This window comes from Felis catus, chromosome A2, assembly GCF_018350175.1.
Source record: "Felis catus isolate Fca126 chromosome A2, F.catus_Fca126_mat1.0, whole genome shotgun sequence".
Taxonomy (NCBI): Eukaryota; Metazoa; Chordata; class Mammalia; order Carnivora; family Felidae; genus Felis; species Felis catus.
Genome location: NC_058369.1, coordinates 22,287,307 through 22,314,859, shown reverse-complemented (window position 1 = coordinate 22,314,859; position 27,553 = coordinate 22,287,307). Strand labels below are relative to the sequence as shown.

Sequence of the window (27,553 nt, the reverse complement as noted above, 5' to 3'; positions counted from 1 at the left end):
GGATGATCTTCCAATGATCTGGAACCACACCTGCAGTGTCCTGGAGGTGTGCCTGTAACTCCCCATTTCCTCTCTCCCTAGCCCCTGGTCACCTCTAATCTACTTTCTGTCTCTATGAATTGATCTCATATAAGTGGAACCATGCAACAGTTGTCCTTTTGTGGCAGAATTACTTCACTTCACATAGTTTTTAAGATTCATCCTTGTTGTAGCATGTATTAGAATGTTCCTTTTTGTGGCTGAATAATATTCCATTGTGTGTATATACCACATCTTGCTCATTCAGTCATCTATCGATAGACATTTATGTTGTTTTTACCTTTTTGCTATTTTGAATAATTCTGCTAAAAGCATTGGGGTACAAATATCTGAGACCTTGCTTTCAGTTGTTTTGGGTATATACCTAGGAGTGGAATTGCCAGATCATAAGGTAATTCTATGTTTAACTTTTTGAGGAACCACCAAACTATCTTTTTGTGTGTTTTTTTGTTTTGTTTCGTTTTTTTTGCAGTAACCATGCCATTTTACATTCCAGCTGATGGTGCACGAGGGCTCCAATTTCTCCACATCCTTGTCAACACTTGTTGCTTTCCTTTTTTAAAAAAATTTTGTTTTAGACATCCTAATGTGTGTGAGGTGGTATCCTATTGTGGCTTTAAGTTGTTTTAGTGATGTTGAGCATCTTTCATATGGTTATTGGCCATTTGTATATTTTTGGAGAAATTTCTATTTCAGTCGTTTGCTCAATCTTTTTTTATTGGGTTGTTTGTTTTTTCCTGTAATTGAATAGTAGGAGTTTTTAAAAAATATATTCTAGATGTTAATCCCTTTTCAGATATATCATTGGCAAATATTTTCTCCCATTCTGTGGGTTATCATTCTACTCTCTTGATGGAGTCCTTTGGTGCACAGAGTTTTTAATGTTGATGAAGTCCAATTTATCTATTGTGTTGTTGTTGCCTGTGCTTTTGGTGTTTATACAAGAAATCATTACCAAATCCAATGTCATGAAGATGTTCCCCTATGTTTTAATCTAAGGGTTTTGTAATTTTAGTTCTTATATTTAGGTTTTTTATCTATTTTAATTTTAATACGTGGCATAAGGTAAGGGTCCAACTTAATGCAAGACCAAACTTTCTGCATGGAGTAGTCTTGGCACACTGTCAAAAATCAGTTAACCACATTTTTTTTTTAATTTTTTTTCAACGTTTATTTATTTTTGGGACAGAGAGAGACAGAGCATGAACGGGGGAGGGGCAGAGAGAGAGGGAGACACAGAATCGGAAACAGGCTCCAGGCTCTGAGCCATCAGCCCAGAGCCTGACGCGGGGCTCGAACTCACGGACCGTGAGATCGTGACCTGGCTGAAGTCGGACGCTTAACCGACTGCGCCATCCAGGCGCCCCAACCACATTTTTTTTTAATCTATGAAGGAAGATATTATTATCCGGATATTAAATAGCACATATTACATTTCCGAAGATAAATGACAAAACTACATATATTACTTTCAATAATCTCTAGGCTCATATTTTATGTAGAATTGTAATATTTTAAAATAGTAATTTTCTATTATTTCCTTTTATTGTTTCTTATTATGACACAACCAGAATGACATAAATCAATGAAAAAAATCGAAAATGATTAAACTATGGACAGATTTTAAAAATTCTAAGTTAGCTCTAAAAACCATGTTACTTATTTAAGTGATATGTTTGAATATTAAACAGTCAAAAATTGTCTGATTTATTTTAAATTTGGTATCTAATTTCATTTGAGTAAAATAGTGCGAGAGAAACTGAATTAGCTGTAATTATCTAATTTATTTTATTAACTAGGTATGAATGTGGAAAATGTATTTATTTGTTTTTTAAATTTTATTATTTATTTTTTTAAATTTACATCCAAATTAGTTAGCATATAGTGCAACAATGATTTCAGGAGTAGATTCCTTAGTGCCCCTTACCCATTTAGCCCATCCCCCCTCCCACAACCCCTCCAGTAACCCTCAGTTTGTTCTCCATATTTATGAGTCTCTTCTGTTTTGTCCCCCTCCCTGTTTTTATATTATTTTTGTTTCCCTTCCCTTATGTTCATCTGTTTTGTCTCTTAAAGTCCTCATATGAGTGAAATCATATGATTTTTGTCTTTCTCTGACTAACTTCACTTAGCATAATGCTGTCCAGTTCCATCCACATAGTTGCAAATGGCAAGATTTCATTCTTTTTGATTGCCGAGTAATACTCCATTGTATATATATATATACCACATCTTCCTTATCCATTCACCCATCGATGGACATTTGGGCTCTTTCCATACTTTGGCTATTGTTGATAGTACTGCTATAAAGATGGGGGTGGATATGTCCCTTCGAAACAGCACACCTGTATCCCTTGGATAAATGCCTAGTAGTGCAATTGCTGGGTCGTAGGGTAGTTCTGTTTTTAGTTTTTTGAGGAACCTCCATACTGTTTTCCAGAGTGGCTGCACCAGCTTGCATTCCCAACCATTTTTTTTTTAATGTTTGTTTACTTTTGAGAGAGAGACAGTGTGAGCGGACGAGGGACAGAGAGAGGGAGACACAGAATCTGAAGCAGGCTCTAGGCTCTGAGCTGTCATCACAGAACCCAACATTGGACTCACACTCACGAATCATGAGATCATGATCTGAGCCAAAGTCAGACGCTTAACAGACCCAGACACCCCCAGTTAACCACTTACGCAAGGGTTTATTTCTAGGCTCTCTATTCTGTTGGTGTACATGTCTGTTCTTATGCCACCACCACACTGTTTTGATTACTGTAGCTTTGTAGTAAGTATTGAAATCAGGAAGTGTGATTCCTCCAACTTTCTTCTTTTCTAAGACTATTTTGGATATTTGGGGTCTCTTGAGATGCCATATGAATTTTAGGTTAAGTTTCTCTGTTTTTGCAAAAAAAAAAACACTATTGGGCTTTTGATAGAGATTACATTGAATCTATATATTACATTGTATCTATTACATTGCTTTGAGTAGTATTATCACTAACAATATTAAGTCCATGAACGTGGGGTTTTTTCCTTTTCTTTATGTCTTCTTTAATTTTGTTCAGCCATGTTTTGTAGTGTGTTTAAACTCTGTGGATAAATTTATTTCTAAGTGTTTTATTCTTTTTGATGCTATTATAAATGGAATGGTTTCTATCATGAAAATGTTTAATTTTCTAAAATGTTTTTTTCTTCATCGGTTGAGATGATTATATAGTTTTTATTCCTTCATTCTGTTAGTGTGGTGTATTATATTGATTGATTTTTGTATGTTGAACCATCCTTGAATTCCTGGAACAAATTCCACTTGGTGCATAATCTTCTTTAATATAATGAATTGAGTTTGCTTATATTTTGTTAATAATTTTTGCATTGATATTCATAAGATATATTGGTCGGTAGTTTTCTTGTTAGTGTCTGTCTGACTTTGGTTTCTAGGTAATGCCAGCCTCATACAATGAATTAGGAAATTTTCTCTCCCCTTCATTTTTTGGAATAATTTGAGAAGTATTGATGTTAACTTTTTAAACATTTGGTAGAATCCATGAGTGAAGCCATCTTGTCCAGGGCTTTTCTTTGTTTGGAGGGTTTTGATTACTGATTCTATCTCCTTACTAGTTACAGGTTTATTCATATTTTCTATTTCTTCATAATTCAGTTTTGATGGATGGTCTATTTCTGGGAATTTTTTGGGAATTTCATCTAGGATATCTAATTTGTTGATATACAGTTATTCATAGTGCTTATAATCCTTTTTATTTCTGTAAAATCAGTAGTGATGTCCCCACTTTCATTTCTGATTTTACTAATTTGAGTCTTCTCTCTTTTTTCTTAGCCATTCTACTCAAAGGTTCATCATTTTTTTTTTTTTTTTTTGAAGAATAACTTTTGGCTTGATTTTCTCTATTTTTCTGTTCTTTATTTCATTAATCTCTGTTCTAATCTATTATTTCCTTCCTTCTGCTAGCTTTGGGCTTAGTTTGCTCTTCTTTTGTAGTATCTTAAGATTTAAAGTTAGGTTATTTTTTTTTTTTTGAGATGTTTCTTCTTTTTAAATGTATGCATTTGCAACTAAAAATTTCCCACTTAGCACTGCTTTTGCTCCATCTCCTAAGTTTTGTTATGTTGTTTTCATTTTCATTTGTCTCTAATTTTCCTTGTGATTTCTTCTTTGACAAGTTGGCTGTTTAAGAGTGTGTTGTTTAATTTCCACCTTTTTGTGAATTTTCTAGTTTTCCTTTTGATATTGATCTCTACTTTCATTTCATTATTAGAAAAGATACTTTGTATGATTTCAATCTTTTAAAATTTATTAAGATTTATAGGCTAACATATGTCTGTCCTGGAAGAATGTTCCATGTGCACTTGAGAAAAATGTATATTCTGCTGTTGGATGGAGTATTCTGTATATGTCTACTGGGTCCAGTTGGTTTGTAGTGTTAAATCATCTATTTCCTATTGATCTATAATGGTTATTCTATCCATTATTGAAATTTGAGTATAGAAGTCTCCACTAATTACTGTTGAATTATATGATAACCCTTCAAATCTGTTAATGCTTGCTTCACATATTTTGGGGCTCTGATGTTAGGTACATACATGGATTACATGTTTTGAAACTATTTATATAAAGGTCTTATTTAGGTCATACCATCCATAAGTTTGCTTTTATATTTGAATATATTTCTAGGATTCATTTGTGTTGATGTGAAGTTCTGTGTTCCTTCATTTTCACTATTGTGAAGAGTTTCTTTGTACGACTCTACTACAACTTTCTATGTTCTTTGTATTTCCATATACATTTTGAAGTCAGCATGTCAGTTTCTATAAACAAACATCCTGCTGAGATCTGATTGCCATTGCATTATATCTATAAATCAATTTAGAGAGTATTGACATCATAACAGTGTTATGTCTTCCTGTTCATGGTATCTCTTTCTATTTATTTAGGTTTTCTTTAATTTCTATCAGCGGGTTTTTGTAGTTTTCATTGTATAAGTCTTGCACATATTTTGTTAAATGTGCTCCTAAGCATTTCACATTTCCTGATGCTCTTGTAAATGATACTGTTTTGTTTTGTGGTTGCCCCACAGAAGATGGGATCAGCCCTACCACCACCCAAAATTTGTTTGAATGTTGAGACTGATGACACCACACATATACCAAGAGGCTACGACAGGGCTTGTTTTTCACAGAATGGGGTTTTCTGGGGAGAGCAGTGCAGGCACACGAGTTGTTCTGGGGTAGCTTGAGTGAAGGGAAGGGTGAGTGGCTCCGGTTTTTATTATGGTTGGGGAACAGGAGCAAGGTGAAGATACCTGTGTATAGGTTGGATTTTTATGATTTGAACTCCCCTGTCCCCCTGCCCCAACTGACAGTGAGGGCAGAAATGCCAGGGCTATCTTATTGACTTGCCCAGATACACGGCAAGAAGGAGGGAATGGAGCTTAAACCTGCCAGCAGTCAAACATCAAAACTAAATTCATTTTTTTTACTTACGTTTACATTTAAATTTCCAATTGTTTATAGTATATAAAAATACAATTGACTTTTGTATGTTGACCTTGTATCCTATATCCTTGTTAAATTCGGTTATTAATTCTCAGTACCCTTCATAAATTCCTTGGGAATTTCTATGTAGATGCTCATGTTATCTGCAAATAAAGACATTTATAATTCTTTCTCTCTAATCTGTGTGCCTTCCACTTTTAAAAAACACTTTTAAAAAACTGTTTTTAAATATTTTATTTTTTTGAGAGACAGAGACAGAGTGTAGGCAGGGGAGGGTCAGAGAGAGAAGGGGACACAGAATCCAAAGCAGGCTCCAGGCTCTGAGCTGTCAGCACAGAGCCTGATGCGGGGCCTGAAACCACGACCGTGAGATCATGACCTGAGCCGAAGTCAAACGCTTAACCCTGACTGAGCCACCCAGGTACCCGGGTCTTCCACTTTTATATTAATGAATTAATTAGCCTTAAAATTCTGGTTAGAACCTTTGCACAGTATTGAATAAATGTGGTGAGGGTGAATATCCTTGCCTTGTTCCTGACCTCAGGGAGAAAGTTTTTAGCCTTTCACTATTGAATATATAGTTAGGTGTAGGTATTTCATAGATGCTCTTTACTGGGAAGTTCTCTTTAATTCCTTGGGTACACAGATTTTATGGATGGAATGTGGAATATTGCTAAATGCTTTCTGCATTAAGACAATCATATGGTTTTTCTTTTTTAGTTTCTTAATATGATGAAACATGTTGATTTTTCTGCTGTTGAACCAACTTTGCATTCCTGGGATAAACTGTAATTGGTTATAATGTATGTTGCTGGATTTGATTTGCTAAAAATTTGTTAAAGATTTTTGCATCTTTGTTCATGAAGGATATTGGTGTGTAGTCTTCTTGTGATGTCTTCAGTAACAGGATTCTGCTGGCTTTATAAAATGAATCGGAGAGTGTTCTCTACTCTTCTGTTTTCTGTAGAATCAGTATTATTATATCTTTGATGTTTGTTAGATTTTACCAATGAAGTCTACAGTTTTCTTTGTGGGAAAAATTTAAATAATGAATTCGATCTCTTTAATAGGTATGTAGAGCTATTTAGGTTATATAGTTCTTGAGTGAGCTTGGATAATCTTTCAAGAAATTTATCCATACTGTCTTAATGATCACATTTGTTGGCATAAAAATTTCAGAATACTGTTTTTTATTGTCTGTAGAATATGTAGCAATACCCCCTCTGTCATTTGCTGGTGTTGGTAATTTGTGTTACCTTTCTTTTTTTGGGTAGAGGTTTATTAATTTAATTGTTTTAAAGAACCAAATTTTGGTTTTATTTTTTCTACTTTTAAATTTGTTTTCTAAATAAATGAACTTAAAAAAATTTTTTAAAAACGGGGCACCTGGGTGGGTCAATCAGTTAAGCATCTGACTCTTGGTTTCATCTCAGGTCATGATCTCACAGTCTCTGAGTTTGAGCCCTGCATTAGGCTCTGTGCTGACAGCGTGGAGCCTGCTTTGGATTCTCTCCCTCCCATCCTCTGCTTGCTCTTTCTCTGTCTCTTGTCTCTCTTTCTCTCTAAATAAGTAAACTGAAAACTTTTTTAAAATTTGTTTTCAATTTTACTTATTTTTACTGTTAATGTTTATTATTTATGATGACTCTGGGATTGTTTTTTCTGATTTTTTTCTTTTTTTAGAGGTAAAAAAGTATAGACCATCAATTTGAGATCTGGCTTTTCTAATATAAGCATTATAATGCCATATATTTCCTCAAAGCACTGCTTTACCTGAATTCCACACATTTTGGTCTCTTGTGTTTTCATTTTCATTCAGTCAAACATGTGCTAATTTCTCTTGTGATCTCTTTTTTAAAATTTTTTTTTTCAACGTTTATTTATTTTTGGGACAGAGAGAGACAGAGCATGAACGGGGGAGGGGCAGAGAGAGAGGGAGACACAGAGTCGGAAACAGGTTCCAGGCTCTGAGCCATCAGCCCAGAGCCCGACGCGGGGCTCGAACTCCCGGACCGCGAGATCGTGACCTGGCTGAAGTCGGACGCTTAACCGACTGCGCCACCCAGGCGCCCCTCTTGTGATCTCTTTTTTGATTCATGGGTTTTATAGAAGAGTGTTGCTTAATTTCTTGGTGATATACATATAGATATCTATCTCTCTCTACATAATTTCTAAATCATTTTGTGGACAGACAACATACTTTGTGTCATTTCAGTCCTTTTGCATTTGTTGAGATTCTTATTATAGCCCAGAACAAGGTCTCTCTTAGTGAGGTATATTTGCAAAGAACATGTATTCTGCTGTTGTTTGGGTGTTTAATAATAAGTGTTAATTAGGTCAATGTAGTTCATAATGTTCAAGTTTTCTATATAATGATTTTTTGCCTAGTTGTTTTATCTGTTACTGAGAGGGGAAATGTTGAAGTCTCCAGGTGTAACTGTGTATTTATTTATTCATTTCTCCTTTCAGTTCTGTCATTTTTGCTTCACGATTTTGAAGCTCTATTAGGCACATACACATTTAGAACTGTTTTGTCTTTGATAAATTAGCCCTTTTATCATCTTGAAATGTCTTCCTAACCTTGGTAATATTCTTTGTACTGAAGTCTACATTGTCTAAAATTAATATATTCAGTCTAATTGTTTTTTTGTAGACTGTTTTTATATACAGTTTATGTGGTGCATCTATTTTTCCATTTTTTTATTATCTGTGTCCTTGTATTTAAAGTGGTGTGTTTTTTTTCTGTAGGCAGCACATACTTGAGTCTTTTTAAAAATTCCACCTGACAATTTCTGCATTTTTATTAGAGTGTTTATACTATTTACAGTTAATGTAATTATTGATATGGTTTGATTTAAATCTAACATTTTACTATTTGCTCTTTATTTGTCCTATCTCTTTTAAGTTTCTTTTACCTCTTGATTATTTTATATTATTTTATCTCCACTATTGATTTATTAGCTGCAATTCTTATTTACTTTTTAGTGATTATGATAGGGTTTACGATACATACCTTTCACTTATCACAGTATACCTTCAAATAATATTGTACCACTTCATGTAGGGTGTAAAAACCTTACAAAAGTATACTTCTATTTCCCCCATGCCATACTTTGTGCTTTTATTGTTATATATATTTTAATGCTACATATATTATAAACCCTATTATATATTTTACTACCTTTGCTTTTGACAGTCAATTATATTCTGAAAAGATAAAAAAATAAGGGGAGTTTGGTTTTTTGTCTCATTTTTTCTTTGTTCATTTGTTTCTTAAATTACACATATTAATGAAATTATATGGTATCTATCTTTCTGTGACTTATTTCACTTAGCATTATACCATCTAGATCCCTTCATGTTGTTGCCAATGGCAATATTTTATTATTTTTATAGCTGAGTAATATTCCATTGTGTAATACACCACATTTTCTTTATTCATTCATCTATCCAAGGACACATACGTTGCTTTCATATCTTGACTATTGTGAATAATGCTCAGTAAACAGAGATGCATATATCTTTTTAAATTAGTGTTTTTGTTTTCTCTGGGTAAATACCCAGAAGTGGAATTACTGGATCATATAGTATTTCTGTTTTTAATAATTTGAGGAAACTACATTTTCCATAGTGGCTGCACCAATTTACATTCCTACCACTAATACAGGAGAGTTCCCTTTTCTCCACATCCTTGCCAACACTTGTTTTTTCTTGTCCTTTTGATACTAGCCATTCTGGCTGGTGTGAGGCGATTTCTCATTGTGGTTTTGATTTATATTTCTGTAATGATTTGTAATGCTGAACATCTTTTCATGTGTCTGTTGACCATCTGTATGTCTTCTTTGGAAAAATAGGTCTATTCAGGTCCTCTGCCCATTTTTAATTTTTTTTTTTCAACGTTTATTTATTTTTGGGACAGAGAGAGACAGAGCATGAACGGGGGAGGGGCAGAGAGAGAGGGAGACACAGAATCGGAAACAGGCTCCAGGCTCCGAGCCATCAGCCCAGAGCCTGACGTGGGGCTCGAACTCACGGACCGCGAAATCGTGACCTGGCTGAAGTCGGACGCTTAACCGACTGCGCCACCCAGGCGCCCCCTCTGCCCATTTTTAAATTAGATTATTTGTTTTTCTGGTGTTGAGTTGTGCAAGTTCTTTATCTTTTTTGGATATTTACCCCTTATCAGATAAATCATTTTGCAGATATTTTCTCCCATCCATTCATTCTTCTCTCAAACATCTTGTGTTTTCATTTTGTTGATGGTTTCCTTTCCTGTGCAAAAGTTTTTTAACTTGATGTAATCCCAGTTTTTTCTTTTCTCTTTTGTTTGTTTTGCCTGGAGAGACCAATCCAGAAAAATAATGCTAAAGCAGATGTCAGAATTTACTATCTATGTTTACTTCTCTGATTCTTATGGTTTTAGATGTTACATTTAGGTCCTTAATCCATTTTGAGTTTATTTTTGTGTATGGTGTAAGAAAGTGGCCCAATTTCATTCTTTTGCACATAGCTGTCCCATTTGCCCAACAAAAAGAGACTTTTTCCTATTGTGTATTCTTGCCTCCTTTGTGATAGATTATTTGACCATGTAAGTACAGGTTTATTTCTGGGCTCTCTGTTCTGTTCCATTGATCTATGTGTCTGTTTTTGTGCCAGTATCATACTGTTTTGATTACTATGGCTTTGTAGTGTAGTTTGAAATCTGGGAGCATTATATCTCCAGCCTTGTTCTTCTTTCTGAAGAATGTTTTGGCTATTCAGGGTCTTTTGTGGTTCCATACAAATCTGAGGACTACTTGTTCTAGTTCTGTGAAAAATCAATTGTTACTTTGATAGGGATTGCATTGAATCTGTAGATTGCTTGGTGAAGTATGGACATTTTTTTTTAACTTTTTTTTTTTAACGTTTATTTATTTTTGAGACAGAGAGAGACAGAGCATGAACGGGGGAGGGGCAGAGAGAGAGGGAGACACAGAATCGGAAACAGGCTCCAGGCTCTGAGCCATCAGCCCAGAGCCCGACGCGGGGCTCGAACCCATGGACCGTGAGATCGTGACCTGAGCTGAAGTCGGATGCTTAACCGACTGAGCCACCCAGGTGCCCCAAGTATGGACATTTTAATGATATTAATTCTTCAGACCTATCTTTCCATTTATTTGTGTCATTTCCAATTTCATTCATTGATAACTTATAGTTCAGAATACAGGTCTTTGATCTCCTTGGTTAAATTTATTCTTAGGTATTTTATTCTTTTTGATACAATTGTAAATGGGATTATTTTCTTTATTTCTCTTTCTGCCAGTTGATTATTAGTGTATAGAAACTCAACAGAGTTCTGTATATTAATTTTGTATCCTGAAACTTTACTGAATTCATTTATTAGTTCCAGTGTTTTGTTTTTTTTAATCTTTAGGTGTTTTTGTTTTTGTTTTTTAATCTATAGTATCATGCCATCTGTCAAGAGTGACAGTTTTACTTTTTCTTTACTAATTTGGATGCCTTTTATTTCTTTTTCTTGTCTGATTGCTGTGGCTAGGGCTTCTGGTACTATGTTGAATGAACGTGGTGAGAGTGGACATCCTTGTCTTATTCCTGATGTTAGAGGGAAAGCTTTTAGCTTTTCACCATTGACTATGAAATTAGCTGTGGGTGTGTCATATATGGCCATTATTATTTTGAGACATGTTTCGTCTCTGCCCGTTTTGTTGATAGTTTTTATCATGAATAGATGTTGAATTTTGTGATTTTTTTTCTGTATTTATTGAGAGGATTGCATGATTTTTATTCTTCATTTTGTTAATATGGTGTATCAGGTTGATTGATTTGCAAATATTGAATCACCCTTGCATCCCTGAAATAAATCCCACTTGATTGTGGTGAATGATCCTTTTAATATCTTGTTTTATAATTGGGTTTGCTAATATTTTGTCGAGAAATTTTGCATCATTGTTTATCAGGGATATTGGTCTATAATTTTCTTGTAGTATCTTTGTGTGGTTTTGGTATCAGGGTAATGCTGGCCTCATAGAATGAATTTGGAAGCATTCCTGTCTCTTCTATTTTTTGGGATAGTTTGAGAAGGATGGGTATTAATGCTAATTCAAATGTTTGATACAGTTCACCTGTGAAGCTATGTGGTCCTGGACTTTTGTTTGTTGAGATCTTTGTCATTACTGATTCAATTTCATTACTACTAGTAGGTCTGTTCCAATTTTTTTTTATTAAATTTTTTTTTAACATTTATTAATGAGAGACAGAGAGAGACAGAGCATGAGCATGGGAGGGGCCAAGAGACTGGGAGACACAGAATCTGAAGCAAGCTCCAGGCTCTGAGCTGTCAGCACAGAGCCCAACACGGGGCTTGAACTCAGAAACTGAGAGATCACGACCTGAGCCGAAGTAGGATGCTTAACCAACTGAGCCACCCAGGTGCCCCTGGTCTGTTCCAATTTTTTTATTTATTCCTGATTCAGTCTTGGAAAATTGTATGTTTCTAGAAATTTATCCACTTCTAGGTTTTTCAGTTTGTTGATGTATAATTTTTCATAGTTGTTTCATAATCCTTTGTATTTCTGTGGTGTTGGTTGTAATTTCTCTTTTTCGTGAGTTTTCTTTTTTTTCCTTGATGAATCTGGCTAGAGGTTTATCAATTTTGCTTATCTTTTCAAAGAACCAGCTCTTAGTTTCATTGATCTTTTCTATAGTGTTTTTTTAGTCTGTGTATTTCTGCTCTGATATTAATTCCTTCCTTCTGCTGACTTTGGGCTTTCTTCTTTTTCTAGTTAGATTGAGATTTTTGTTTGTTTCTTGAGGTAGGACTGTATCATTATAAATTTCTCTCTTAGAACTACTTTTGCTAAGTCCCAAAGATTTTGAACCATTGTGTTTCCATTTTCATTTGTCTCTAGGTATTTTTAAATTTCCTCCTTTATTTCTTCATTGACTTATTGGTTGTTTAGTAGCATGTTGTTTAGTTTCTGTGTGTTTGCGTTTTTTTCTAGTAATTGATTTCTAGTTTCATACCATCGTGGTTGGAAAAGATGCTTGATACGATTTCATGCTTTTAAAATTTATTGAAACTTGTATTTTGGCCTAACATGAGAGCTATTTTGGAGAACATTACATGTGCACTTTAAAAGAATGTATATTCTGTTGTTTTGGGATGGAATGTTCTGTATATATCTGTTAAGTCTATCTGGTCTTAATTTCCATTCTAAACTACTGTTTCCTTATTGATTTTTTTTGCATGGATGATCTATCTAGTCTTGAAGTGGGATTTTAAACTCCTCTACTAATATTGTATTACTATCAATTTCTCCCTGTAAGTCTGCTCATATTTGTTTCATATGTTTAGGTCCTCCTATGTTGGGTGCGCAGATATTTACAACTGTTATATTCTCTTGTATTGATCACTTTATCATTATGTATCTCTTGGTACAGTCTTTATTTTAATGTTTATTTATTTTAGAAAGAGAGAGGGTGTGAGGGGGCAAGGGGCAAAGAGAGAGAGGGAGACAGAATCCCAAGCAGGCTCTGTACTTTTGGCACAGAGCCCGATGCAGGGCTTGAACCCACAGACTGTGAGATCATGACCTGAGTTTTTTTTTTTGTTTGTTTTTTGTTTTTGTTTTTTTTGCTTCCAATATCTTTTTCTACTTCTTCACTTTGAATCTGCTTGTGTCTATTTGTCTTTAGGTCTGAAGCGAGTCTTTTATAGACAGCATATAGATGGGTCTTATTTTTGTATTCATCCAGTCATCCTGTGTCTTTTGATTGAAGCATTTATCCATTTACATTTAAAGTAATTATTGATAGGTATATACTTATTACCATTTTGTAAATTGTTTTCTGGTTGTTTTTTGTAGTTGTTCTATACTCCTTTCTTCTTGCTCTCTTCCATTCTGATTTGGTGACTTTTTTTTAGTGTTGTGCTTTGGTTCCTTTGTCTTTATTTTTGTGTACTTATTACACATTTTTGGTTTGTGGTTACTATAAGACTCATATATGACATCCTCTGTATGTAACACTCTATATTAAGTCAGTCATTTAAGTTTGAACATATTCTGAAAGTACTACATTTTTAATGTATATGACATGTTTTAATGTATATGACATAATATTTTTATATCTTTTTATTTTGTGTATCCCTTAACTAATTTTTGTAGGTATAATTGATTTTACTACTTTTGTCTTTTACCTTCATACTAGCTTTTTAAGTGATTATGTTATTACTATGTTTGCTTTTGCCAGTGAAATTTACTGGTGAATTTACCAGTGAAATTTACTTTACTTTTTATGTTTCCTTTCTTAATTTTCTTCTAATTATGATCTTTTATTTTCCTCTTAAAGAGATCCCTTTAACATTTCTTGTAAGGTTGGTTTAGTGGTGATGAACATTTTCAACTTTTGTTTGTCTGAAAAACTATCTCCCCTTTAATTCTAAGCAATAACTTTGCCAGATAAAGTATTCTTGGTTATAGGCTTTTTCCTTTCAGCACTTTGGATATATCATATCCCTCTCTTCTTCTTGCAAAGTTTCTGCTGAAAATCTGGTGATAGCCCTATTGGGGTTTTCCTTCTATGTAGCTATTTGCTTTTCTCTTCCTGCTTTTAAGATTCTCTGTAATTTCTGCCATTTTAATTATCATGTGCCTTGGTGTAGACCTCCTGGGTCCATTGTGTTAGGGGCTTTTTGTGCTTCCTGAACCTGGATGTCTGTTTTCATCCCCAAGTTAAGAAAATTTTCAGCTATTATTTCTTAAAATAAGTTTTCTGCCCCATTCTCTCTCTTGCTCTCTGTCTCTCTGTCTCTCTCTCTTTTCTCTTTCTGGGATCTCTTTAATGTGAAGAGGTTAGTGTTAGTACACTTGATGTTGTCTCAGGGGTCCCTTCATCTGTCCTCATTAAAAATTCTTTTTCTTTTTGCTGTTCACCTTGGGTGCTTTCCCCTACCCTGTGTTCCAGATTGCCGAGCTGTTCCTCTGCATCCTCTAATCTGCTGTTGATTTCCTCTATTGTTCAGTTACTTTTAGGCCACTCTGATTTGTTCCTTTTTATATTTTCTGTCTCCTTGTTGATGTTCTCTCTGAGCTCCTCTACTCTTCTCACAAGTCAAATGAGCATCCTTATCACCATTACTTTGGATTCTTCAGCAGGTAGATTGCCAATCTCCACTTTGCTTAGTTCTTTTTCTGAGGCCCTGTCATCATCTTGTGTTTGGAACATATTCCTCTGTGTCCTCATTCTGTTTGACTCTGTGTTTGTTTCTGTGCATTAGGTAGGGTAGGTATGTCTCCCGGTCTTAAAAGTAACGGCCTTGTGCGGAAGTGCAGTCTCCCCTGGTCACCAGAACCAGGCACTCAAGGAGTGTCCCTGTGTGGGCTGCTTGCACCCTCCTGTTGTGACAGGGCCACAACTTGTGTGGTGTAATGATGGGCAGGACTGGCCCCTGGTGTGGCTGGCTGAATGGCTCGGCTGTAGCCGCTGCAGGCATGCTGGTGTGTGGTGCCAGCTGTCTGCTTCCCCAGGGCAGGTGTCACTTTGGAATGGTGCCAGTACTGGCCGAGGCTGCCTTCCAGGTGTGCAGGGGCAGGAGCCACTTTGGAGGGACACCTGCTGGGGCACGTGGGTTGGGTGGTGTGGGTCCACAGGGGAATGCTGGTGGGGGACGAGCGATGCCAGCAAGGTGGATGAAGTATCAGAACTGGCTCCTGTAAGCAGCCAGCCACCTAGGCTGAAGGAGGGCAAGAAAAATGGTGTCACCAGCACTTCCATCTCTGGAGAAATCTCCTACGGATCCCTGCCCTTTCAGCAAACGTGGTAAAATTAGTCAATAAATCTTCTTCACATTTAAGCCAGGTGCTTTTCAAACTGCTGCTCTCCTGTTGGGTCTCAGACTGAGTGATGTAGCGCACTGGCCCTTTAAGAGCAGACTCTTGGTTTCTCCTATAGCCCTCCAGCTCTCCCACAGTTAAGCCTACTGATTTTTAAAGCCAGATATTATAGGGGCTCATCTTTCCGGGGCACATCCCCGGGGTGGGGATGCCCAGTGTGGGGTTTGATCCCCTTGCTCCTCAGGGAGGACCTCCTCAGGGAGGGAGCAGACCTCCTCTGGGATGGTATTCTCCCCACTTGTGGACTGTGTGCCTGGGGTTTGGTTCCCAATCATGTCTCTGACCCTCCCACCCTTCTTGATAGGACCTTCTCTTTACGTCATTAGCTGTGGAATAGCTGGTCTGCCAGTCTTCAGGTGGTTTTCAGAGTGAGCTGCATTCTGTGTACTTGTTGCCCTCCTGTGTCTGTGGGAGGAGGTGAGCTCAGGGTCCTCCTCCTTCACCGTCTTCCCCTGCTCCTAATCTGTGTCTCTCAAATTTGTGTTAAATGCTGGACCTTATGTGTAACAGGACAGTAGTGACCTAGGTAAATAGTATTAATGCCTAGAAAAGAACATGCCTTCATTCTACCAGGTCATCAGTGTGGAGTGTTGAGCCACGGCTGGGAATTGAATGGTGGGCCCTGCTACCCCCTACTAGTATGGGGCCTGGAGTGCTAGAAGTCTCTTCGGTGTTCTGGCTTTCAGGAGGCCTGGGGCTTCTTTCTCCTGTGCCTGAGTAAACGGGGGTCTGGCTCTTTCTCTACACTCTTACCTCTTAGCCTGCCTCCAGTGGTAGGCTGTTGTTGTTACTTGGGGCAGGCTCATGGGCGGGGGGGGGGGGGGGGGAGAGGGTTTTTTTGAGGCTCTTTAGCTCTCTTGTGGCATCAGTCTTGGGCAGGTCTCAGGTGGGGCTCTCTCAGATGTTCTTGTGTCAGTAGAGTGGGATATCCTGGTTCTTTTTCACCTCTGTGCACTAAGTGTGTTGGAATTAATTTGCACATTGTTGGGAAAGGCCCCTTAAGAAGCTATTGGCATTTGGTTATTTGAACTCCAGCACTCCACAGAGTGAACGTTGAAGATTGTAGCTCTGACCCCATCATCTGCTGAAAAGCCGTCTAGGACACCCATGGCCCTCAGGTCAGAGGCTTTGAGCTTTGCAGCCTCCAGCCCCTCACTCTGCCCTTCCTTCAGTTACTGAAGTCTTGTCTGTCTCCCTAGGCCAGCCCATCAGTCTTGAGGGCAGATTCTTGTTCTCTGTGTACTGCTAGAGATGAAATGGTGCCTGGTAGGGTCTCAGCAACTGCCTTAGGTGGGCGAACAATGAGTGCAAGCCTAGAAAGCCCTTACCTCCCCTGCATTCCAGCAGATAGACATACACCTGCCAGGTCCAGGTTTAGGCACACATGTCACAGAGAGGCCTTTCTGGGGACCACCCTACTTCGCAAGTTTAGAGAGGAGCCTCTCTCCTGTGCCCCCAGCCCTGTGTTTGTCAGCCCTGGCAGGGATCTCACAGTACTGATCTCCTGTGTCTACCTCTGCTCCCTCCTTCTAGTTCCCCAGCACAGGGACTTGCCTGCCAGGCCTGCCTCACCCAGCCTGAGGTGGGCACTTGGTGAGCCTGTGGGGGACCTTTGCAGCACTGATGCAGCTGCCCTAGCTTTGGGCTGATTCTGCAAGTGCATGTCAAGTTAAAAATTTTAAAGCTTCTTTTCCTGTTTTAGGAACAGTGAGTCATCACACTCCTTTTGGTGGATGCACGAGGACTTGGGCTGGAAGCATGTGGAGTGTCCTGCGAGGCTGGAGGAGAAGGCATCTGAGCGCATGGGGAGCCCTGGGGCGGCAGCGGCCCCCCAGTGTCCGTGCTCTGGCCAGCGCGGGCCCCGGGACTGGGGATGAGTACAGTCACGTGGTGGTGGGTGCGGGCTCGGCGGGCTGCGTGCTGGCCGGGCGGCTCACCGAGGACACGGACAGGCGTGTGCTGCTGCTGGAGGCCGGGCCCAAGGACATGCTCGCCAGGAGCAAGCGGCTCTCGTGGAAGATCCACATGCCCGCGGCCCTCGTGGCCAACCTGTGCGATGACAGGTACAACTGGTGCTACCACACGGAACCGCAGCCAGGCCTCGACGGCCGCGTGCTGTACTGGCCGCGCGGCCGGGTCTGGGGAGGCTCGTCGTCGCTCAACGCCATGGTCTACATCCGCGGGCACGCAGAGGACTACAACCGCTGGCAGCGGGAAGGCGCGGCCGGCTGGGACTACGAACACTGCCTGCCCTACTTCCGCAAGGCGCAGAGCCACGAACTGGGTGCCAACAGGTACCGCGGCGGCGACGGGCCACTACACGTGTCCCGGGGCAAGACCAACCACGCGCTGCACCGCGCCTTCCTGGAGGCGGCGCAGCAGGCTGGCTACCCCCTCACTGAGGACATGAACGGCTTCCAGCAAGAAGGCTTCGGATGGATGGACATGACCATCCACCAAGGTAGCACAAGGCTCCCGTCCCCCATCTCCCTGGTTCCTCCTTTTGCCCATCACAGCCCCATCCCCCTGCCCCCATCATGGTAAGTGAGGATAAACGGGCTAGTATGAGGCCGAGATGACAGAGGTCTCACGCCCCCTACAGGCCACAGAATACAATTCGTAGCTAGTGAGAAATGACTTGGAGACAGACTCTTGGGCATCCTTTAGGCCTCTGGCCTCTGTTGTGGAGAGTCAGCTCTTTGACCAAAGAGCCTTACAGATGAGGAAACTGAGGCAAAGAGCACTGAAGTGCCTTGCACACAGCAGGACAGAGGCAGGGCCTGGGTTGACCCAGGGCCCTTGCCTGCCTCTATAGAGTTCTTACCCCCTTGTATTAGGTGCTCCTGGTCATCCTGTTGGGAGTGGAGGGTGTTTTTCCACCCCAGATGGATGTGGATTTCAGTCCTGCAGAGATTGGTTTTAGCCCTACTTTGCAGTCAGAGCTTGTCCTGCCAGGGGAAGGGCACATTCCATCTTTCTTCAGCCCCAGCCCCACCCTCCCACCCCCACATCAGGCAAAGGGGCAGGGGCTGTGCCTGATCGCCTTGCTCTGTCTGCCAGGCAAGCGCTGGAGCACAGCCTGTGCGTACCTGCATCCAGCACTGAGCCGCCCCAACCTCACCGCCGAGGCCCAGACGTTTGTGAACAGGGTACTATTTGAAGGCACGCGTGCAGTGGGTGTGGAGTACATCAAGAATGGCCAGAGCCACCGGGTGAGTGAGTTACTTCCAGGCTGGTGCAGTCGAGATGGAAGGGAATGAGCAGTCACCCTAGCAGTCATGCTTAGTGTGGGTAGCAGTTGGGCTCTTGTCCCCAGGGTCTCAGAGGTGAGGAAGCCCTCAGTCCAGCCACCTGCAGAGAGCCCATGGTGGCTCCTGTGAGCCTCTGTCTGCCCCTCCCCACCTCAGAGCAGGCTCCTAGAACCTTCCATACCTTTTGAGAAATTGATAGGTTTGTACTAAGGCTTTAAAAACCACAAATGTGATCATAATCCGTATTTCAACACTACACTTTTTAAAAATATGTATTCATTTATTTTTGAGAGAAAATGTGCAAGCAGGGGAAGGGGCAGAGAGAGAGAGAGAATCCCAAGAAGGCTCCATTATGTCAGCACAGAACCCAATGCAGGGCTTGATCCCATGAACTGAGCCAAAATCAAGAGCCAGATGCCTAACTGGCTGAGCCACCCAGTGCCCCCAGCACTATGCTGTTCTCCACTTAGCAGTGTGTCAGGATCATTCTGCCTCTATGTGAAGATCTGACTCACTGCTTGCTTTATTGAAGCTGCTTGTTGGAGTGTCTGGGGCTCTACAGTCCCGTTTTTAAGACCATCGTTACAGTGTGACTGTTGCAGAACGTATCAGCATGTGAAGCGCGCTTCAGTGTTGCACCTGCACCCGGAAGCTGCATGTGTGGAGCGCCCTTCATAGAGCGGCCCGCTGAGCATCCCCTTCCTTACTCTGGGGCCTGGGAACGGGATCCCCACCCACCACTCGGGGACATCACACCAAGGCCACACTCTCGGTGTTCTGTCTCGCTTTTCAGGAAGCGTGACCTACGTGCCTCTGCCTCTTCCAGGCTTATGCCAGCAAGGAGGTGATTCTGAGCGGGGGCGCCATCAACTCTCCACAGCTGCTCATGCTCTCGGGTGTCGGCAACGCAGACGACCTCAGGAAACTGGGTATCCCGGTGGTGTGCCACCTTCCCGGTGAGCTCCCTTTGCTGCTGCTCCTCAGAGGGGGCCTCTGCTAATAAAACAGCTTACTGAAGTGCATTAGCGTGGAGCTGGGGAGGGGGCAGCAGTCAGCTTTCCTCAGAACGGCCACATTCTTCCCATGAGCCTCACTGGACAGCCCTATCCCAGGGACCCCAGTCTTTGTGTTGTTTTTCCCCTTTCCTGGCCCTACTGTCCCACTGAGAAGTGATGTCCCTCCAGCAGCGAGCTTCCACCTGAAAAGCCCACTGGGCCAGGCTCGGATATGTCACCATGGCAGCCCAAGGGTGAGAGGGGTCCAGGCCTATGTGTTTTCTGTCCTCAGGACTCAGCAGCAGCCCTGACATTAAAGAAGCCAACTCGGTGTTTCAGAGCATGCTTTTCATGTTAAGACAATTATTCCAAGCCTAAAATTTATCTTACAAACTGTCTTTAATGCCCATCAGAGCTTCTTATCTCTCTTATAACCCAAACTGCCCCCAAAATGACCCTTTGTGTATTGAGGCTTTATCAGAAGAGGTTTGTGAAAGTGCTGGCCTGTGACAGTGTCTGCCCAGCATGACAAGCCCTGATTCCCTCCTTCCCTGGAGGTGCAGGTGGGGCCGTCGGTCCATCTGACAACAGCTTACTGAGTGGTGCCTGCTGAATGCCTGGGCCCTACCCTCAGGGAGGGTGCTGCATGGCAGGAAGGCATCGGGATGGTTACAGGGACTGCCCCGGGAGTGAGTGATAAGGGCAGGTGGCTTGGGCAGCGTGAGAGGACTAGACTTGGCAATGAGCGTAGGGATGGCGTCCCAGGAGGCAACCTTTAAGCAGAAACTGAGGAATAAGCAGGAGCTGGCTCAGCAGGTATGTGGATAGGTTTAGGGGAAGTTTTCAAAACCAGGGGAAGTCAAGAGGCCAGGTACAGCTAATAAGCCCCTCTTGGAAGCCATCTTTCTTAACCATTCCCTCCCATTTCAGGAGTTGGCCAGAACCTGCAAGACCACCTGGAGATATATGTCCAGCAGGCATGTACCCTCCCCATCACTCTCCATTCAGCACAGAAGCCCTTGAGGAAAGTCCGGATTGGTCTAGAGTGGCTCTGGAAGTTCACAGGTAGGTGTGCTGGTCTGGGACCATAGTAGAACTGGTCTGTGGTCAGCACAGCCTCCTTCCTAAGGTGCTGAGCAAGGGCTCTGGCTTCAAGTCACTTGTTCAGAACTTAGCTATACCATCTGCCTCAGCTTCCCTATCTGTATGATGGGGATACATAGTCCTGCCTGGAAGGCTGTTGTGAGGACCAGATGAGGTGGCCCAGGGCCTGTCCAGGGTGAGACTCCCGAACCTGGGTGCCACTCTTCCTTACAGATAGCCAGGGATGGCCTCATGCTGGACACCCTCTGGGCTCCAAGGAGCCTGGAGAAAAAGCACACTCAGCATCCATTTCTTAGCAGTTTGTTTGTTTTCAGAGTCCCAGAGCAGTCCCCCGGGTAGGAAGTGGTGCTTTGAAATCGTATTCAGCATGTGTTTTTCCCACACCTGCCACGTACTGTGTGCTGTGCCAATAAGGCAGGTTCCCTTGGGGAGCTTACACTTTGGTGGGGTCAGTGGAAAGAAACCATGTAAACATGCTTAAGTTTTAAGATCAGGGTGTTAATAAAGTAGAGAATGGTGACAGAGTATATCTGAGAGCTAGGGAGAGCATGTACAAAGGCCCCAGGTCTAGGCGTCTGGTACTTGAAGAACAAGTCTGTTGGGCCAGGGAGACTGCAGCATGTTGAGGAGAAAGCAGGGGTGCGATGGAAGAGACTCCATCATGAGGGTAGGCCGGGACACCAGCAAGGAGTCCACTGGAGCTGCCAGTGAGGAGGGGGTCTCAGCCTGGGCTGAGGGAGGGGGTGGGGGGGTATTGCCAAGTAGATGAATCCCAGTCGATTTTGGAGCTGAAGTCAGTGAGGCTTTCTGAGGGTCAGATGGTGGGCGACGAAGAAGAGGAGGAGGCAGGGACAGCTCGAATGTCTGACTTAGGCCTTGTATGAAAGAACAGCCTGTCAGGGGTAGAGCCTGGGGTGGGAAAGTTCAGGATACCGGGCCACATCAGGCCTCACAGTTGGGTCTGTGGTGGAGGACGCCGGGGGGGGGGGGGGGGGGGGAGGCGTGGCAAAGCCGAAAGGCCCTTGGCATGTAGCTGATTTTAAAACCTGTGGTGTTGGGTGAGCCCACCTGAGGGAGAGACACCAGAGTTGAGCACATGGGTCCAGGCACCAGAACAGAGGCCAGGAGGGGTGAGGGTGGGGGGTAGCCTGCCATGCCCTGATCCACTCTTCTGATCCTCAGGGGATGGAGCCACAGCCCATCTGGAAACAGGCGGATTCATCCGGAGCCAGCCTGGGGTCCCTCACCCGGACATCCAGTTCCATTTCCTGCCATCCCAAGTGATCGACCACGGACGGGTCCCCACCCAGCAGGAAGCTTACCAGGTGAGCAGACAGCTTCATCTTTGTCATCAAGCAGCACCCTGCTCAATGCAGCAGGGCCCTCGGTTGGGGGTGGGGTGAGGCCCAGGAGCCTGTGCCCTGCCCCCCAGCTGCTCAGTGGGTCGGAGGGGAGAGGAGGAGTCTGGAGTCATCATGAGGCAGTGTGTGTGGTACGTGGAAAGCGGAGACCTGCGCCCAGCTGAGGGCAGATGCTCTAGGGATCTAGACTGCCAGAAATAGACAAATGAGGCCAACGGCCCTGGGATTTCCAGCGCCTGGAAGTTTAAGACATCATGTATAAAGCCAGGAAGCAGCAGTGATTCAGCAAGGTGATCACTTGTGGAAGCGGGGAAGGGGGTAAGATGCAAACAAATACTAAAATGTGTCTGCTCTTAATTGCCTTTGGATGTGGAGTCTCAGCCCACAGGAAACCCCAGGGCCTAAGCTACTGACTCAGAAAGTTGAAGGAGGTCACAGCTTCCTCTGGTTCTTCTAGGTGCATGTGGGGACCATGCGGGGCACGAGTGTGGGCTGGCTCAAACTGAGAAGTGCCAACCCCCGGGACCACCCGGTGATTCAACCCAACTACTTGTCAACAGGTAATTCTCCAACCTCTCTGTCTCCCCCGGACCTGGGCTTGCCGAGTCATTTGTTCAATGAATGAATGAATGAATGCCTTCATGGGGTTTACATTTATCTCTGAATCCTACTCCTGGACCACATTTTCTGAGACACATCACCCCGTCCCCCGTCCCAATTCTAGGCTATAAACTGGGCACATGCTGCTAGGTAGTGCCCTGGGGCCCTTAAAGTAACCCTGGGATGTCCTTTTACACAGCAGGAGAGATTTGTTGCTTTCAGAACAATCTGCCAGAAGGTGCAAGGAGATCTGGCTGTGTACACTGGGGCTCACAGAGACTGTTGCTCGTTACTCTGAGTTTCGTCCAGAAGCAGATTACATTCTTGGGCCTGCCTCTTTGCATGCAGCAAAACCGAGCACTCCCCACTGGGCAGGTTTTGCTCGATAATGACCCGTAGCATGCTCACAGCCACACTGGCGGAGGCAGGGTGTACGGTCTCACCTCCAAGTTAAACCTAGGGCCCCCCGGGGCAGGCTGTGTCCACCTAGGGTGCTGTTTGCCTTCCTGGGATGCTGCTTGGTTGCAGTCTAACTGGCTCTGAGTAGGTGACAGGCAATCTGGTGGCTCCATGTCCCTGAACTGTGTCCCCTGGGGCAGCTTACTGAGCCTCTCTGTGCTCAGAATCTGTTGGCAGAGCCAGCATGGTAAAAGGAATCACCTCAACTATTTCTTCTCATCAACAGAAGCCGACATTAAGGACTTCCGACAGTGTGTGAAGCTGACCAGAGAAATTTTTGCTCAGAAAGCCCTAGAACCGTTCCGGGGGAAAGAGCTCCAGCCAGGAAGCCACGTGCAGTCAGATAAAGAGATAGATGCCTTTGTGCGGGCAAAAGCGGACAGCGCCTACCACCCCTCGTGCACCTGTAAGATGGGCCAGCCCTCTGACCCCACTGCCGTGGTGGACCCACAGACCAGGGTGCTTGGAGTGGAAAACCTCAGGGTGGTTGATGCCTCCATCATGCCCAGTGTGGTCAGCGGCAACCTTAACGCCCCCACCATCATGATCGCAGAGAAAGCAGCTGACATCATCAAGGGGCAGCCTGCACTCCAGGACAAGGACGTCCCTGTCTATAAGCCCAGAAGTCTGGCCACCCAGCGCTGAGGCAGTCGCTGCCTGAGAAGCCTCCTGACAAGCCAAGAGGGTCAGCAGAGTCCCTGCCCTCAGTGCCCTTTCCTGAAACTGTCTAGAATGTTAGGATTCAGTGGCTGAGAATGGGTTAATCTCTTAGGATGGGAGACCAGTATCAGGGCAGCAAAGCAGGTTTCTTTTCCCCAGCATTTTCCTGCGGGCCCCTCCCCCTGCCTCCTGAAGGGGCAGCAGAGGGGACCAAGGGACAGGCCAAAGGAGGATGATGGTTAACTTCTGCCATGGCCTTGTCTTAATAGTCCAGGTTCTGGTCAGACTTGAGGGAAGTGGTTCCCTCTCAGGCCTCCCTCTTAAGGCGAGCCGCTCTAAGAGCAGGGTGCTGTGCCCAGAGGCTAGGTGGTGGCTAGACCACACTGGGTTCTCAGGGTGGGGGCATCCCCCACCTCAGGCTGCACGCTGTAGCTGAGGCCTGTGCGTAAGCCTCCGGTGTCCCTGTTTGGAGGGCTAGCTGCCTGCTGGGAGAAACACAGTCTTCCCCCGTGCTTCCCGATCCCACTCGGGCCACTCTGAGGGCCCACCTCGCCAGTGCTCTGGTTCTTACTAAACACAGCCCAATGGGAAGATTTCTGGACCTTGATCGAAAGAAGCTTCTGGAGAGTCTCTTCACTCCCATAGGTTTCATGATTTAACATTTTAAAAGATTTTCCTGTTACCAGGGAAACCTAGAAATCCAGAGCAGACCCACAGACCAGACCACTGCTCCATGCCAAAGCAGCTAGCCCAAGAGGACCCTTTCCCATCAGCCTGGGGAAGCGACTCACAGCGGACAAAGCCGGCTAATTCGTATTCTGCGGACATCCACAGGACCCGACTGGGATGGAGCTGAGGCTGATGGAAAAAGTTGTCAAGTCAAACTAGGTACCCGATCCTGTAAAAGTACAACTGAGTGAAAGAAAAAATAAGTTGACAAAGATTTGAGTTGGGGGGGGGGGCGGAGAGCAGATACAAGAAGCGTTTAAAATAGTTCTTTGATCTTTAAACTTCCTATAATCCAATAATGTAATCCAGTAACTTCTTTTTGAATGGAGATGCCTTAGCCAGACTGCTCTCACAGGGTAATGGAAATTAAATGTGTTTTGGATGGATCTTTCTAAAGATCTCCAAGGCCACTTCCCACAGCAGGGGAGAAAAGGGTTGTTCCATGGAAAGCTGCTGTGCTAGACACAGAACAGGGAGGGGAAGAAAATGGGGGCGTTCCAGGCTTCCCCCCGGGGTCAGAGTGGATCGAGGTATCATGGAGGCCAGACAGCCACAACTTGTGTTTGTGAGACAGACCTTCCAGAAAGATGGAGAGAAGGAAACCATGACACCTCTCCTTCCTTTAAAAATTTTAAGTGGCTCTGGTTTACTCTTACCTGTATCTTGCTGCATTTTCTGTCCCACGGGAGGTTCTAAATCTGCCAAGAGATTGATTTCTTCTAGGGAAATCCCCGTGTGCCCCTGCAGCCGTGGTCTACAACTGTCAGCCTCAGGGCCTGGGAGCCGCCTGCAGGGGTGAAGGAAGATCAGAGGAGGGCAGCTGCCAATCTCACTGCTCTGAGGGCCAATGAGTGACAAGTTGGGTAGGTGGAGGGGTCCAGGCCTGCCTGTGACTGTGCTGACCTTGTCTAGTGCAGGTAAGCCAGGTGACACAGCCATTCTATGGTGGTCTCAGTCTCTGGGGCAGTGGCTGCTTTGCCTCCTGTGTCTGTATTGTAAGATAAGCAGAGGTGAGAGGAGGTACGTGATCTTGCACGGCTGGATTACATCTAGGCCCCTCTCCCGCTCTCGGTCACCGAGCCTCATCCTGTATGATCATACAGTGTAGCCAGATGCAGAAATAGAGTGGACTGCGAGTGTTCTGTATCCAGGCCCCACAGAAGTCAAGGCGAAACACTGTGTTGTCGGGGTTCAGCCACAAGATGGAATAGTGTGCTTTGAAGTGGCTCCTCGCTCCAGCCAGGACAGGGGAGCGTGCAGCCGTCTGGCGGAGTGGAATAGTGGCCCGTGTCATAATAGGCCATCTCAAGGTTCCATTGCCATGAGGGAACCTTCGGCCTCAGAAAGAGGGCTGTTGGCTGGGGAAGCCAGAGAGGGGAGAAAAGTGCCTATCGGGTTAGGGAGGCTGAGCCACAGTCAGGCGTCCCTTGGGGGCCCCCAGAGACCAGGCCAGCACTCAGCCCTGAGAGAATCTTCTTGAAGCCCCTTGGCAAAGCACCCATGATACCTAAACAGAAGAATGTACTTTTCAAAAAACGGTTGAAAAAGCGTAACAGGAAGCTGTGTATGTACCTGAATGGGCTCCGGGCACGGACCCCTTTGAAGAAGACTGCGTTCAAGCTGCTGCACCAACAGAAGGTTCTTCCTGGTAGAACGGAGGACAGACGGCACGGAAACCGGAGCAGCTCGCCAGCAGCATGACCAGGAATGGCAGGTCCTGGAAGCCGGATCCTGGCTTCCAGACGTGCAGCCTCTCTGCTTCCGGGCCAACTGTAGGAATCCTCATTTCCATAAAATCAGATAGCTTCTCTCCAGCCAAACCCTTTTCCTCCCCACAAAGGCCGTTTCCTGTTTCTGCCAACTTAACATCAAATCTAATATCTACATCCTTTTCCCTTAAAACCTAGAGGGAAACACATGCCTTCTCCACCAGCCCTGTCCTGAGACCCAGGCCGTCTCCCATTCCCTCTCTCCTGCCACCATCCCCACAGGGTGTCTGCAAGGCCACTCTCGCTGGTGCTCCCATGTTGGAGGCAAGGGCCCCAGGCCTGCTCCCCATTCTCCTATTCTCGCCTGCCCTCTGAAGCCCCCAGGAAGGAAAGAATATTATTTTGGAGAAATAAAAACTTTGTCAACAATGAGAGCCCAGCTGGTGTCTGTTTTTGAGTCTGGTAGGAGCTGGAGCTCTGTGCCAGACGATAGCTCTGTGGCTGACCAGTGTTCAGAACAAACCGCCCATGATAACAGCGGAAACCTTTGTAGGAGAACAGGCAGTTGGCAAAGACACTAAAGACCATAAAAAATAATGTGAAATAAACTTCCCTGGTTCCTTTCATAAGCGTGGGGTCAGCAGTAAGGTAGGTAAAGCCCATGCTGTGTGCCCTGTGTACCAAGAAGCTTCCCAGGCTTGGGCAGACTCCCAGACAGAGCTAGAAAGCCCCGTCTGGCCAGGCTGCCAGGAGAGAAACAATGAGGATCCTGCTCACTGGTAGTTAAATCCAAACTGACATATCTATTTGTGATATTAAGAAAAACATGAGAAACCAAATGTACTATTTTTTAGGGGGTGGGAGGGGGCCCAAAAAGGAGAGACATTTAATCTTAAAACTTTCTAAAGCAAAGGAAAAAATAACACATCCTCTACAACTTCAGTTTTTTGTTTTTTGTTTTTTTTGTTTTTTTGTTTTTTTTACAAAGAACAACTTAATGGTTGATAGGAGATTGAACCAGGCTTAAAGCAGACCTGTTAAGAGCAGTACAGCTTATAAAAATGCTAGTTTTTAAGTACTGACTGGAAAAGATTGTGGCCTGCACCAAAAAAAAACCCCCATCCTGGGAGGGCAGTTTGGGCTGCTGCTAAGTCGTAGTAATGCCCAGCGGAGACGATGGGGACAGTGGGTTAGCCCTTTAGGAGAAAGTGCTCTCGGCAGCTGGTGTTACCTTCTGCATTAAGGAGGGAGCCG

General features: G+C 43.7%; 1 protein-coding gene across 4 annotated transcripts in view; it reads left to right on the top strand.

Annotated features, from left to right (window-relative positions):
• The window catches only part of CHDH (choline dehydrogenase), a 40,112-nt gene extending 13,381 nt beyond the window's left edge, over nucleotides 1-26,731 (top strand). For 3 of the 4 annotated variants that reach the window (XM_045051525.1, XM_045051539.1, XM_045051540.1), the window contains 7 exons: nucleotides 17,134-17,892; nucleotides 18,492-18,643; nucleotides 19,509-19,638; nucleotides 20,608-20,742; nucleotides 21,964-22,106; nucleotides 22,600-22,702; nucleotides 23,428-26,731. In XM_045051525.1, coding sequence (XP_044907460.1) covers nucleotides 17,190-17,892; nucleotides 18,492-18,643; nucleotides 19,509-19,638; nucleotides 20,608-20,742; nucleotides 21,964-22,106; nucleotides 22,600-22,702; nucleotides 23,428-23,846 — 1,785 coding nt within the window. In that variant the 5' untranslated portion in view covers nucleotides 17,134-17,189 and the 3' untranslated portion in view covers nucleotides 23,847-26,731. The remainder of the gene's footprint in view (nucleotides 1-17,133; nucleotides 17,893-18,491; nucleotides 18,644-19,508; nucleotides 19,639-20,607; nucleotides 20,743-21,963; nucleotides 22,107-22,599; nucleotides 22,703-23,427) is intronic. The other variant, XM_023249823.2, reaches the window with a different exon arrangement.
• The last annotated feature ends 822 nt before the right edge of the window (nucleotides 26,732-27,553 follow it).